Raw genomic sequence first — 15,914 nt, forward strand, 5'->3', positions numbered from 1 at the left:
TACGGACTTCTTTTCTTGTGCGCGAACGATCAAAGAAAGTCCTATCTAATGATGCAACAGCATCCAAGGAAGAAAGAAGCAAGGCAAGTGAACTTGAAGCAAGAACTCTTAGGCAAGCAAGGAAAGGCGTTGCGGTAAGATCAATGTATAGTATAGCATCAGTGTTATCTTTCTTCAAAGCTCTATCCACTTTGTCACATCATGGATTGCTTTGGCTATTATAGGATACACCTTTTATTATATCCTTTCAGTTTATGGCGCGACATTTCTTACATCTCAAAATGACTGGATATTGGACTTCCCACCAAGATCTAGACTCTAATCCAATCCGAATTGACTCGTCACGGAAGTTGCCTTGCTTTTTCTTTCTCTAGCTCTAGATCTAGGGATTAGCAGGTTGGCTTAATCTAAACTTACTTACTATAAGAAGATCGCTTCAGAGGTCTTTGTAAGTGTTAGAGGTGATTGGTTTTTTTACGGAGGTAGACTTGGGCAGCAAGCTATCTGTTACCGAAAAGCAAAAGTAGCTCGAGCCAAAGGCGACTGCGAGGCCCCCCGCTAAGCGGGGGGAGGGGGAAAGTGGGTTTAGAGGGCTCTCCCACCATTAGGAATCTTGCCTTACAGAAGGTTAATGAGGGCATGTAATGATGCGCCGGGAAGGTATAGAGTCGCCCCTAAGATGAAAGGGAGATTGGTGCCAGTTACGCTTTTAGTGAGGAGACAGGAGCTCTAGAGCTTAAAGATGTCCCCTAGGCCAGACAGAGGTCTAGGGAGAGTCCAGAAAGAGGACTCTTTTCGTTTAGCCGGCGGGCCCACAGATGTCAAAAGGCTTAGGCTTTCGAACTGCGTAACAAAAGAAACTCTATTGATGGAAGAATAGGCTTGATGCGAGCCGTGCCAGTTCGAGTCTGGCGAGTTGCTTCTAGCTCCTGCCTTGCTATGAGGAAGGCTTTTCGCTACAGACTATTCTGGATACTCAAGAAATAGCCTTTCTAATAGAAACCATACCGCTCCTCCGTTTTCTTCTGGTAAAGGGTCGGAATCAGTCCACGACTGAGTTCCTTCTCAAAAAGATCTCCGGTTTTAATTCAACCAAGGCATAGTAGCTCTGATTAACCTCCAGGTGTTTTTTATGGAAAACTGAGTGATCAGGCATCCATATAACTCTATCTTATTGCTCACTGTTCAAGGGCCTTATGGCTCTGATACACTCCCCAATTTCTTGCGGATCTTGATTTGCAACTGTAGGGAGGGACCATCCGGAATTAAAAAAAAAGTATGTTTGTAACTTTTACATTTATTTTGGGGAACAAAAGACTCCCCCATGATCTGCTCACCATACATAACTTTCCACTATAGAACCCATAGGCAGCCAAAAGTCATACCAGAGAGATGAGATGTATTAATTTTATTGCCAACTTTTAGTATAATATATCTTATAGCCAACTCTTTTACCTGAAAAAGTTTCCTACAAACCCAGCTATCATTATTTGGTGGTTTAATACACCAAGGGGCCCTAACTGAATGAATTGAAGTTGAGTATAAGCCATTCGCTTGAGGATTGGGATCTTAGGGCACTGTATATTTCAAGATCCTCATAAACTATTCAAAGCCCTGATGGTCACTCTCCCCGCACTCTACTACAGGAAAGCTAGCCTGGTGGATCCACTACACGCTAAGAAGCAAGTTCCGACTAACTAAGTAAATTCGGGTTAGACTGAAAGTGACAAGAAATTGCTATCTTCTTTCACTAGCGATAGAGTGAAGCGTAGCCGTGTTTAAGCCGAAGGCGATAGTGATTCCAGTGTTTATTGAGCTATATCTCTATCTATTAGTTATAGCTGGTTATTTTTACTCTAATTTCAATTTAATCCCTCCCTCATTTTTTTAAAAAAAAAAGTATGAGTGCACCGGCCTGAACGGAGAGTGTGAGGAAAGAGAAATGTTGGTTAGTCGGCTTAAAGAGAGCTAAAAGGAAAGGCGCGCCGATCCTAAATCCAAGTGTCACTATGTACAGTTGTACACGAAAATAAAAATAGGAGGAGCAACCGGCAACCGTGTATAGCAGTAAAGTTGCATTTGCATTGAATTTGAGTTTTCATTTCATTTTCATATTCAGAGAGGAGCGAACCCGAGTATGAGGCACCTAACCCCAGTAGTCAGACTTTAACCCATCCCTATGGTTTGCTTTATTTAAAGACACTGAAACTCACAACTCACCCGGGCTCTGAACTTGTTCACCCCTCTCTCTCTCTCCTTCTCTTCCTCACTTCTTCTCTGTAATCTTCTATCTTGTGTTCCTTTCTAGCCCATCAAAATTTGATTGTTGTAATGATGGTAGAGAGAGACCAGGGTGCACTCTGAATTTAAGATCATTCCTCACTCGTGTTTCTGTATGAATTAAATTACTTGTGCTTGTGTGTATGTGGGGTTGATGGGTGATGAAGAGGGAGAAGTAGAAGTGGCAAGAAAGAAGGACAACTACTTTGGTGTTTATGGAGATAGCTTCTCGTATAGTAGCTGCTTCTTACACTTGTGGCTCTCTTTGAGACACTACAATTCCTCTTCAATGGCACCCTTTAAGTAAATATAACATAAAGATCCCCTTTTCTCCTCTATAATCTCATCTTCTCTGCCATCTTAATATACATACATTTGACTGCAAAAAGAAAATAAAAGGGATCACCCATCATCATAATCTTAAAAGAAAGAAACACCTTGATCGGTCTAATTCTAAAGATCCGTGCTTTTCCTAAGTACACAACTCATCATGAAGAGACTTAGCAGCTCCGATGATTCTTTGGGCGCTCTCATGACAATTTGTCCATCATCAACAACAGGTTAATTATTAAATTTTTTTTGTTATCTACTTTTGTAATTCAGACAGATCCATAGCCTATCGTGTGCTTGTGCTTTTATCTTGTCAAAAGCATTCAAAGTGTTTTACTATAAGTTGAGATGTGTTTGATTCGGTCTTGTTCCTTTTTGTTTTCCTTGGGTATTGCATTCCAAATCACAAGGTTCAATCGTGCTTTGTTTTCCTTTTTGGGGTGTTGCGTACCAATAGTGATGTTTGTTTGAAAACACAAGTACTGTTACACTAACCATGCTGTCTCGGATTTGCATTGATATAGAAGAACACAGTCCAAGGAACAAACAGCAGGTGTACGGAAGGGAGTTCCAATCGATGTTGGACGGACTGGACGAAGACGGTTGCATCGAAGAATCGGGGCACCACGGCGAGAAGAAACGGCGCTTAAGCGTGGAACAAGTGAAGGCTTTGGAGAAGAACTTCGAAGTTGAGAACAAGCTGGAACCGGACAGAAAGGTGAAGCTGGCACAAGAACTGGGGTTGCAGCCAAGACAAGTTGCCGTTTGGTTCCAAAACCGCAGAGCCAGGTGGAAAACCAAGCAGTTAGAAAGAGACTACGGCGTTCTCAAAGCCAATTACGAAGCTCTTAAACTCAACTTCGAAAAACTCCAACAAGACAACCAAGCCTTGCATAAAGAGGTACCCACCAACTTCGATTATGGCCAAACATTATTTATCACCAATAGTAGCATATAATAATCACACTTAACCTTGATGCAGATTAAGGGATTGAAATCAAGGATGCAAGACGAACGCACCGAAAGCGATGCTTCGGTGAAGAAGGAACAAGTGGAGATGATAACAACGCTGCAAGACTCGGAGGAGAACCCTTGCGATCTTGAAACCGCTGCCGCCATTGCTGGATCGGACTCCAACAAGGACCTGAGCTACGATTGCTTCAACAACAACAGCAAGGGCGACGGTGAGGGCGGTGATGGTGTGGGAGGAGCAGCATCGATATCGCTGTTCCCTTGTGGGGACTTGAAAGACGGTTCTTCAGATAGCGATTCAAGCGCGATCTTGAACGAAGAGAATAACAACAGCAGCTGTAGCCCCATGAACAACGCGGCGATATCTTCGTGTGGTGGTGGGGTTCTGCAAAGTTCGAACCTTTTGATGTCTCAGCATGACGAGTCGCCATCATCCATGAGCTGCTTTCAGTTCCAGAAGGCGTACCAGGCCACACAGTACGTGAAGATGGAGGAGCACAACTTCTTCAGTGCAGATGAGACGTGCAATTTCTTCTCCGATGAACAAGCACCAACCCTTCAGTGGTACTGTTCGGAAGAGTGGAGTTGAAGGGGAAGGAACTGAGAGAAATAAGAGATGTAAGATGATGTATGTATAAAGAAAAAGATGAAAATGGTGGAAGATGGTGGCGGCACGAATGAGAGAGAAGGGTAATATGGTAATAATGAGGAATGAGTCTCACTGTCTCAGCCGTGCGGGAAAGCTAGGGAGGTAGAAAAGGGGGTAATTAATTTATGAATGGAATAATGATTAGGTCGTAATGTCGTAATGAAATCATGCTGTAAAAATTTTTGGAACATGGCTACAAAAATTGCTGTCCTAAAACTAAAATAGCCCCTTAATTGCATCCCCTCCCTTCCTCCTTTATTTCCTTTACTGCTATCTATATTTAAATAACTTGTTCGCCCTAACCTTTTTTCCCTTTAATTTGTTTTCAACTTTCATACTAGCTTCCTCTTAGGTTCACTTTGGTGATCAAAGGGAGACTGCTAGTCAATGACACAGGATGTATAAAAAAGGGTAGATTATTGCCATTTTAATCAATAAACACTATGAAAATACTCTCTATTTGCGGCTGAACTTTTTTGGCATACAAGTCCCTGTAAGGCCACAGACAAATTCTCATCCTTCAAAAAATAACAGACTTGGGCATAAAAGATAAGTTATTTAGGAATTTTAATTTCTTCAACCTATAGCATTAGTTTTCCACAGACATATCTCCTACCAACACATGCAAAATTAGTTAAAAATAGAATGTGTGGTTTGGGTAGCTTAAAACACCGCCGCTCTTAATTAACTTCAAGAACATTTTTTATCTATACCCTTGATCTGAGAACCAAGTATTGGAAAGAGAGAATGGTGGCTACAGGCTATAGCCTACAGTCTTCACAAATGTACACTTGACCAATTGAAAGTAAATGCCACTTAAACTGCGCTGCCTCAAAAAACGAATTTAGTTTCACCTAGTCGTATGAGCGATAAATGGACCTAATAATAACCCCTTATTTTAATACAATGTAATTTTAATCACATTTCTATTTAAAAATCTTAGTCAGTGAATCATTGAGCTAAGTACTTTTACTTACATGCTAATCCAATGTATTAAGGTGCCAATTTTTATTTCGCCAAGATTAATTAAATATTTTTTTTTCATTCTCAGCATTGTGGCGCAACGACACCAAAACTAGTGTTGCAACAGTATTACTCAATTTTTCCTGTGTTGCTGTATATTCAAAATTTAAGAATTGCACTTCTGATATTTTAAAACTACGAGTCCAAATTTATTTTTCTGAGAAAAATGCCGTCACAATGCGCTAGTCCTAACATTGCAGCACCACAATTGCACGGACAAAATAACGAAAAAAAATCCACGTATTGCAATTTGCAACACCACATCCAGCTCCGGGATGCCACAGTGTTAGTTGGTGTTTCTCAATCTTTCCGCACTGACCAACATGTATACAAAACCATGAGAAACAAGATTGGTGAAAATTTAGGTTCAATTAATTATCAATTTTATATAAAATGAATGTACTCGAATTTTCACCAATAAAAAAATTAACTGATTATATGTTTTTGCTCTTTTTTTATAAGAAAAATAGTTAAAATAAAATAAAAATTTATCATTATTTTTGTATGAAATTAATATTTAAAAATTATTAAATAATTATTTAGTCTAATATATTAAATTATTTAATAATTTTTAATTATTAATTTTATGTAAAAATAATTTTATGTAAATATTTATCTTAAAATAAAATTACATTAATCATTCAAACTATTAACGAATATTTAAAATATTAACAAAATTTTAACACAAAATTAATGGATTTTTTTAATATAAATTATAAAAAATATTTATTTTCTCAAAATTCATTTCTGAACTTTATTTACCGGTAAGTTTTTTTTTTATACCCATAAAAAATATTTTTTTTTGACGAAAATTCTCAATCTTCACATTTTAATTGATTCCAATAAAAAATAATCTAAAATATCTATTCTACCCTTTGTCATTTTTTCTACCACCTTCTCCCCCTCCCCACTTTCAGTTCACCATCTCCATCATCAATATCATCATCTTCATATCCATCAACACTATTCCTCCCCAAGGCACCACCGCCACTCTCATCCACCACTGCACCGCCACTCACCCGCCACCAAAACTCCTCATTCTTCTCCATCCTCAATTTCAATTTTTCCTCACTAATTTCACCATCTCCTCCTCCTTCACCTCCAATTAGTGATTATTTGATTAACACAAATTAATCAATTAACCCCTCAATAATTTTCAGATTTGTAATTGACAACTAGTTGAACAAAAATGTGGTTAGAAATTCTATTATTTTTCAGTCATAAATAATTAAGATTCACTGCTCTAATTGATTAGAGGAAGCAATTAAGAAATTCAACACCAAATGAAAGAAAAGGTTTTCAATCCTAAAAAGATGGGTATAATTGGGTGTAGTGTTGGTGGGTACATGGACGACACAAAGTTCAACAAACCTATACCATGGAGCTCCGTTCCAGCACCGCTGCGGATCGAGGCGGACCACCCACCAGTTGCCCCCAAGAAGAAGAAAAAGACAATGAATGCTTCAGTAGCTGCGGTGGAGGAGCGGCGGAGGAGGCGGTTGCAGCTCTGCAGATACTTTTCTGAAGCAGCGGTGGTGAAGTTGGAGGTAAAAGAGGAGGTGGTGGCGAAGTTAGTAAGGAAAAGTTAAAATTGGGGATGTAGAATGATGATGAAAGGTTGAAAATAATGATTTTGACGATGGAGATCGTAAACTCTGAATTGATGAGAAGAGAAAAGGGTGCAAAGAAGGTGATAGTGGGAATGACAATGATAGAATAAGTATTTTAAATTATTTTTAATGAAATTAATTAAAATTTAAGATTCGTGTATTTTTGTCAAAAAAAATATTATTTTTTATGAGCTAATATTAATTTTATATTTCTAAAAATAATTTTATCGAAGTTTTAAATAATTATGAGTAAAAGTAATTGTTTTTGTTGTATATAAAGTAAACTTTCATGTCCTATTTAACCATGTACCGGTAAATTGAAAACATATAAGCTGATAAATGTCCGAAACAATATGTACATTTTATTTTCCTTTTTATCTTTAACCTTTCCATGTGCCCCACCCAATCACTAGAAAGTTGAAACCCCCCATGAAATCATGAATGCGAGGAATAAACATCCTTCGTCACCTGCTTTGAACACATCAAGTATGTGAAAGAAGATTCCATGAGCTGCTCACACGCTACATACACGCTGAAAAGTGAAAACGAAAACCTCCGTTATAAGATAGGAAACTTTTAATTGTATTAATACATTGGTATTTTAGTTATTTTTAATTGTTAGTCTTAATTATAAAAATATATATAATTAAAATTAATAATTAAAATTTATTAAAATATTGATATAATAATTTAATCATATACTTTTTTTATTAAAAGAAGAAATAAGTTTAACACACATAGTGAAACGAATAATAGTAAAAAAAAAAAAAACTAAAACAATTCTTTTAAATATTTTTGGTATAACTATCAACAATATCATACTATTCTTTAAAATAACAAAACGACTTAGCAACACAAGCTACCGTATCTATTATCTTGTTCTAGAAGATGACTTCATTTTTACATGAGAAGAAGCCAACTAACTATTTTTTGCGCAATTCTTCTATAGCGTCCTCCAACTCTTAAAATATTCTTTTATATATTATAGCTGGAATATTTTAAATATGTTCTACATCATTAATTCATGCACACCACACCTACTAAATATACTCACGTAACAAATAAATATTACATAGATTTACTTTTCTTATTACACATGACATAAAAATCTTCACTCCATTCAATAATATCGAATCTACTCAGTAATTTTTTTATAAAATATTTTATCTTATAAAAAATGATAATTATTTTGGTATTTTATTTTAAAATTTAGAGGATTAATATATTTTTTATGTATTATAATTCAATACATAGTTAAAATTTAATTTCAATAAAATAATTTTTTAAAATATATATTAGATATGTTATAAAATTACACAGATATGTCTCAAATTTTATAATCCTATAAAAATTGATACATAAGTTAATTATCTAAATTTAATTAAAACATAAAACTCCGCATTTAAATAAAATATCTAAAAAAATATTTTTTATATTAAATATATGTGGAGTTAAATTTATTTTATAATAATATATCATTTATACTATAATCTTGGAACAATACTCCCATGACAATACGGAAACATAATTGCCATAAAAAATTCATACCCGTCGTCATTTTATAATTACTTAATAAATATCTCCATTTTATTATATACCCTTATATATTTGTAATAATAAACCAATATAAAAATAAAAATAATATGTATATATAAAAAATAACAATTAAATCAATTAAAATGTATTTATAAATAAATATATATTATTTAATTTATTTTTAATATTTATTTTATATTTTAATATATATTTTATATTAGTAACTCATTTTTATGTATATACACTTACGCATGTAGCATAGTTGTATAAAAAATAATCACTACTTTTATATAATATATACAACAATTGTTTTTGTAATTTTTAGCGAATTAAATTTTAAATTGATCTTAGTTGTTTGTACCGAAAATGTCTTTGAAATTAAAAAAATTACGTTACATTAGTCTTTTGTTTTTTCCGTTAAGTTACTCCTTATATAGTAAGTAATTACACTAGATAAAATGACATTATTTTAATTTTGGCGCAAAATACTTAATAAACAACGTCGTTTAAACTTAATAGTCATATATTTTTTTAGGGATAAGACGTTTTTTGATTCATCAAGATTAAATAATATCATCTTATCAAGTATTTAATATCAAAACAAACATAATATAGTTTTGTCTAATCTGAATCCCTCATGGCGTGACAAATAATATGATAAAAAATAGGTAAAGACCCACGCAATACAATTTTTTCAATTTCAGATATCTTTGTAATGCAATTATAACCTTAAAAAATTTTGTGATACAAGCAGTAAATCTAAAAAATCATTTTAAAATTTAACTCATCTTTAGCACAATTAATTTTCATTTTAAGAAATGCAATTTCTCTACCTTTGACGGAAAAAAACTGAACTTTCTTTCCGTATTGCTTTAGCTTTTCTTTCTTGTTTTATTACTCATGCTACAAATTACACCCAGCTAAATTGCAGGTAACGGGAGGTTCTAGAAATTGATTCACTGAAACTACGAAACTGATGAATAATCTGATTTTTGGTACTGATGTGGTCGGAAATTGGAGATCCGAGACAACACCGTATCAGCATGAAAAACTCAAAGAGTTTTGCGTCGGAGATAAAATGACTATTTTACTCCTATGTTTGGTAGCGTAAGTAGGAATGTCATTGTGTTCACCATCCAATGTGCATGCATGAATTTCGGGGAGCCTACATATAAGGATATGCCTCCATTAACATTTTTTAACAATTAATTACTCATAGCATGAGCGAGTAACACGATGTGATGTGACATATTAATAGGACTAGTAGGGGGAGTTTGTGGCCTTAGCTTGCTTTAACCAAATCCGATGCTAAAAAAGAAAAAGACAAAGGATGATTAAAGAGAGAGCCTCCTCTAAAAAGATGTGCCGCATGATTGGATCCCAAAAATACGTGTCGGCTGGGAGCCGCAGCTTTTTACCACCGTGATAAAAGGTTAAAAAAAGTTTATATAAAAAAAATCTGTCACCTAAAATATTGTACTGTAGTAGTAGTATCTGACAATGCATGCAGTGCAGATTTTACCCTGCAGTAATTTTGGTAACCTAAAAATGTAGATTATAAAAGGAGGCCACATAAAATCATGGTTTACTGAGATTGTTATAATGAAATTATTTTTCTTTCTTATTAACAAAGCGTTAATTAAAAGAGTCCATATTAGTTCAAAGGGGGAAAGAAATTATGATAAGAAGAATTGTTTAATTAGGACGAGAAAAAGAAAAAGAAAGGAAAAGTGAAAGCAACCCGAAGAAGAACCAATAAGATGCAAGAGGACACGTAAGGGTGCATTTGCATCTGGAAAAGCAAATGGTCTTTGATTATTTTAGTAGTATTTAATATGGAGGTAGTTAAAAGAAAACAAGAAAACAAAAGAGCATTTTATTGTGCGTGTACGGGATGAGCATCTGCAGACTCGAAAAGCCCGCTCTGATTGCAGGGTGGCACATGGCTCCGATCCCCTCTTTTTGTGATCGTGCGTACTCGTACGTGTTCTCTCTTCTCTTCCTTCTTCCTATTCATTCTACACGTGTACGGTGATCCCAATGCTCCTCTGCTCTCTCCATCCCTCCCGCTTCACTACTTATCACACACTATTCAATTCTTTTTTCAATAAATATAACAATAATCAAAATATTATAATTTTAGTTTTACCATAATATCCAAGAAATATTGAATTTCCAGGGGAACCAATAAATGGAGATGTGGCTATCTCGGGGAACACTGTTTCTTTTTCCATGCCCTTTGGTGAATTCCAAACACCAATTCCGAAATGGGCCCACTGAGTCCAACTTGGTGGGATAGGGCCCCAGCTTCCGTCTGATTACGTTAAATAATTTGTTGTTATCCTTAATAACATTGACATAATAATATGAGTGCTTGCTGCTATGAGTGTAGCTTAATAGGCTGTGGAAAACATGGGACAGATTCCATTCATGCTAATGTGTCTTGAATCCTTGATTTTCCATTAGTTTTCTCTTAATTAGGATATTAGTTTTAAACTAGTCTACTGGGTACCGGATGGAGAAAGTTAATGTAGCAGGAGAAAGGTAAAACAAAGAAATTAAAAAATGAGTAATATAAAAATGGAAAGTAGGGGTGTGGTCCCCTAGAAGTAGAAGTGGGTCCCAGATTTGATTCCTGTATTGGTAGAGGCATGTGCTGTGGGACCCATGATGCATCGAAGATGTCAATGTCAAAACGGGTCAGCATCACCTAAAAATTGCAAATTTGCAACAAAGCTGGGAACGCAGCTGGAAGACGAGAGAGAATGTGTTATATGTCACATCTATGTTAATTATATGATAAACTCAGTTATTAATATAAAATATATATTAAAATAAATTAAATTATATTTATTTATTACTATATATATATAATATTTTTTTATGTATGAAGGGTAAATAAATTATAAAGTGCTTCTTCTTTCCGACGCCTCATCTTTCTAATTAACTTCTTACTTTAGTTTTTTTTTTTTCCCCGGCTCTCTCGTCCCTTTTTCATGTATAAAAATTATTATCAACCTTCACTCCTATCATATCATATCATATACTATAAGTATTCATTGCAAATTACTAGTTTTATGATATTTTTCATAACACCAACTTTTATCAATATGTATAGCCTCAATTACGTATACCGTATATATACATATCTCAAAAGTATTTATTTAAAAGATTCCACTATTATTATAATTTTATAATGTTAACCGTTAATAATGACTCATGTGCTTGGTTCAAGGATAGATGTACAAATACAATAAGATCACTTTTGTTCCAACTGGATTTTATAGACGCACAACGCAAAAAATATTTTTCTACCCAATATTTTTCGTATATGTACCCTACAAAAAATAAAATAAAATAACATCATGTAATTCAAAATTAAATATATTCAAACTAAAAATAAATTATATTAAATTTAATAATTAATTTTTTAAAACATAAAATATTGTTACTACGACAAAAGTATTTTTATTTTATTAGTCGTATTATTGTCCTATCTTAATTATATATTTGTTCCTCTTATATAATATATGAAAATTATAAGAGTACTAAGAAGTCAATCGATTTTGTAATTTGTAGTTATTAATTAGTTATTATTAATATTTTTAACAGTGTAAGATTATATTTAATAAGTGTAAAATTATTCATTTTTTTTATTGATTAAGTGCTAGCCAAATTTTAATAAAAGTATTGACGCCTAAATTTTTTTTTTAAATTGTATATTTTCTTCATCTCTTCATTATATTGCTCACTACTAAAATAATCTCTCTTTATTATTTATTGATTTTTGACATTCTTTATATAAATTATTATCACTCCTTTAATTTAAAGCCTTAATTGTATTTACTTTCTAATTGTGTAACATATAACTAATAACACTTAAATCGCGCAAACCATGTGAAATTAAATTAAAAAAAAATAGTTTTCTAACTTGCTACTAGTATTTAAATTAAGACTAATCAATTCTTCACCTTTTATACTAAAAATGTTGGTCCTTACCATTTTTTATTTCAAATTTTAATAATTAAAGACTAGTATTTAACATTTACTCTTATATTGTGATCATTATGCATCAGCACTACATAACAGATTCCCTTTTAATTTAGGATCCCGCTAAAGAGATAATGGACTATTTATACAATGTGTACAATGGGTTATTGAATTACAAAATGAACATCTCCCATACTATCTAGAATAACCATCCGAATACTAGTGATAATAAAAATCTTCCCAAAAACTTAAACTAATTTTGAGGTTCACCAAGGCTCAAACTCTTGACCTTTCGGATCTAGCGCTCTAATACCATGCATGATACCACTCATCCTAAAAGTTTCAGCTGATGGAAAAAGGTAACACTAATAATTATATCTTTAATACTTTCTAAACTTTCATTGTACAGATTGTATAAATATTCCATTGGCTCCTCATACTTTCCTTTTAATTTAATTTGTTGCTTCCTCCCCCCACTCCAGGGGTCTCACATTGGTTGGTGGTTGTTTTTTCTCCAAACTCCAATTGCTTTCGCTTTCTTGTATAATAATGCCACTTTTGCTAACACCCTATTCTCAGTTCAGTGGATTAATTAAGTATGTATTTGTATCAATGGATCACTTTTGCTCTTTAATTTGTTATGGATAGTCAGAGGCAGCTTACGGATTAGGTAGCATGCTCCACTTTCTCCTCACAACGAATACCAGGTTTTCTCATTTTCCATTTTTTTTATACACAAATAAAGCATGTCACACACATATATCTTCTCATTTACATATCATTATCATATACCAAGATATTTATGTAACCGAAAGCGTGACTTCGTTACTTCCATTCATATTACCAAAACCAAATACTAACTTAAAACATATCCTTAAACATAAACTTACCTTTAAGCCTCGTAGCATATAGATCAATTAATCTTCCCTTACCAAAATCCATCACTAGTCACGTTTATTTAACCGGTTAATTTAACGATGTCAAAATTAAATGTGATCAATGCATAGAGTAGCTGATAAAATAAAATATATTAGGACCATTGGCTTATATAACTTGTCAAGTTCTTATCGGTGAGTGAATAATACTCATTTTTTTATGGGAAGCTCTACGGTAAGGTCATTAATTAGAATAATAAGCTGCTAAATAATACCACTACATCTAGGGGTGTTCGCAGTGCGGTTTGGATCGGTTTTGAGTCAAAAATCCATCCGATCCAAACACTAGCTTTACTTGTGGTGCGGTTTAGATTGGATGCTCTTTCTAAAAATATCCGATCCGATTCAATCCGATTTCAAGCAGTTTGAATTGGATTGGATTTACGGTTTTGTAAATTAAAAAATTTAAATACATATAACAAGTCTCAACATCAAATTTTAAATAATCAACAATGACATAACAAATCTCAACAATATCTTAAAAAACCAATGATAACATAACAATGGAAATAAAATTCTAGGTTTGTTAAAATAAATAAATAAATAAATAAATAAATAACATTTTGAACATAAAATATTTACTAAATAATAATAATACATGAATAATATAAAAATATATAACAAATTGAACATGTTATAAGTATAATTGTAAATATAATAATAAAATAATAATATTATAACACATTGTGCGGTTTGGATTGGATTGGATCGGTTATGAAAAGTAGATCCGAAATCTGATTCAATAATTTGTAAAAAATAGAATCTAATCAAATCCGAATTAGTGCGATTTTAATTTGTTTTCAATTTAAATTGAATTGAATGAACGGTTTAATTTGGATCGATTTGGATTTAAACACCTCTAAATCTACATAAATTTTACGATGATAGTACTATTATATAAGCATATATATATATATGCTTGGCTTGCTAATTCAATCTATAAATTAAAGGCTTATACGCAAACGAGCAAAGGAGTTTCTTACACGCAATCTTTCAAGAAGCGTCAACTATTTCACATTTTAGTTTCATTTTACATACATGTTGAGAGAGATACAACAAAAAAAAGTTAAAGAAAAATCTAAAATAGCTCTTAATAATTACTTCGAAAGACAACGAAATCTTTAACAAAAAAAAAAAAAAAAACCCAATCCGACCCAACCTTTGACAATTATTTCAAAAGGACAACGAGATCTTGTGCCAAAAAAAGTTAATGTTATTTTTTTTGATACAGGACTAATCAATCCCAAAAAAAAGATTAGAGACCAAATTTGATGTATTTTTTTTTTAGGATCTCATTATCCTTTCGAAATAATTGTCAGGAATCGAATGAAGTATTCACTCAAAGTTATTATTATAAACTGAATAATTCGCACATAGTCTCAGGATGCAGGGCAGAAAAAAAAAAACTCAACACAAGTAACGGCATAATAATGGTATTATATATTTTATTGAAATAGTTGGGTAGGTATATATATATAGCAGTATGTAGAAGTGAAAGAAAGTGAAGATATAGGGGATTTTGAGGTTTGGACAATAACGGATAAGAAAATGATTGGTAGCAAAAAGCTGTTTTAGTCACGAAAATCTCCAGCTTTTTATAAAAGATGAGAGTAGTAGTAATGACTAATGAGTTCGTTGGTGCTCAATCATAAGTTGACAGAGGTAGCTACTAGGTGAGGAAAAAAAGCAAGGGATCGGAGTAGTGCACTTCTACCCTTAAATTTGTGCAGCACTACTACACTCCGATCCTCTCTTCTTTAATTTGAGGTGGAATTAATAAACAAATAAATAAATATAAGGGTTTGGGTAAAGCTTATCGTCATGGCTATAAGTAATGAGTATGATGACATATGCTCACCTATAAAGATGTCATTTTCTTTCCTTTTCACTATGCTTGGGCCCAATAGTGGTTGTATACTTTAATGCCCCATTATCACTGCCAACTTCACTTCTCTATATTAAATGTATACCCCCTCATCAGCTATGTCCATACACATATGACAAATTTTAATATTATTAATTCTTGCTAATTACTAAATTAAGATTAGTTAACGCTTGCCGTCGATTTACTTCATTTGGAATCTCAAAAAACCATGATTAATTATATACTACAAAGTGTTGTAGGAGCTCCATTGAAGGAAAGGAACTTTGAGAAAAGAAAGGACGCAAACAAAATTAAACACAAGGGAGAAAATACCTTTCTCATCTTTCAGGCTTTTATCAGGCTTTTATGCCTTCAAAGCCTCAAAATACGACTTTTTCTTGCATCCATAACGTTTATTTCCATTTGTATGATTAAACCTTGCATTTAAAAGATTCCAAATAATAAAATAATTCGTTTACTTCAACTTATTTATGTCAATTTAATGTTACTTAATCTGTTTTAAATCAAAATATAATTTTAAATTCTGTTTGGAAAAAACAACAACAACAAAAGCTCTGCTGAAATAACACCATTTAACGTTCTAAAACACACATAGGCATTCAAGATTTAAAACATACCAAGACGTATACACAACATATTTTTTTATTGACGCATTAGATTCCTAATTATCCACCGTACCATGCTTGCTGCTTGGAAACAAATTC

General features: G+C 33.1%; 1 protein-coding gene across 2 annotated transcripts; it reads left to right on the forward strand.

Moving 5' to 3' along the window:
• The first annotated feature begins 2,061 nt into the window (after nucleotides 1–2,061).
• On the forward strand, nucleotides 2,062–4,453 carry LOC112734361 (homeobox-leucine zipper protein ATHB-6). 2 transcript variants are annotated; one of them, XM_025783634.3, is made up of 3 exons: nucleotides 2,062–2,840; nucleotides 3,135–3,511; nucleotides 3,593–4,453. In XM_025783634.3, exons 1-3 carry the CDS (start codon nucleotides 2,771–2,773, stop codon nucleotides 4,169–4,171), a joined length of 1,026 nt encoding a protein of 341 aa, XP_025639419.1. In that variant the 5' UTR covers nucleotides 2,062–2,770; the 3' UTR covers nucleotides 4,172–4,453. The 2 variants fall into 2 exon arrangements, with proteins under 2 accessions (XP_025639419.1, XP_025639420.1); XM_025783635.3 differs by having other exon boundaries at nucleotides 2,218–2,840; nucleotides 3,138–3,511.
• The last annotated feature ends 11,461 nt before the right edge of the window (nucleotides 4,454–15,914 follow it).

The sequence above is a fragment of the Arachis hypogaea genome, chromosome 3 (assembly GCF_003086295.3).
Source record: "Arachis hypogaea cultivar Tifrunner chromosome 3, arahy.Tifrunner.gnm2.J5K5, whole genome shotgun sequence".
Lineage (NCBI taxonomy): Eukaryota > Viridiplantae > Streptophyta > Magnoliopsida > Fabales > Fabaceae > Arachis > Arachis hypogaea.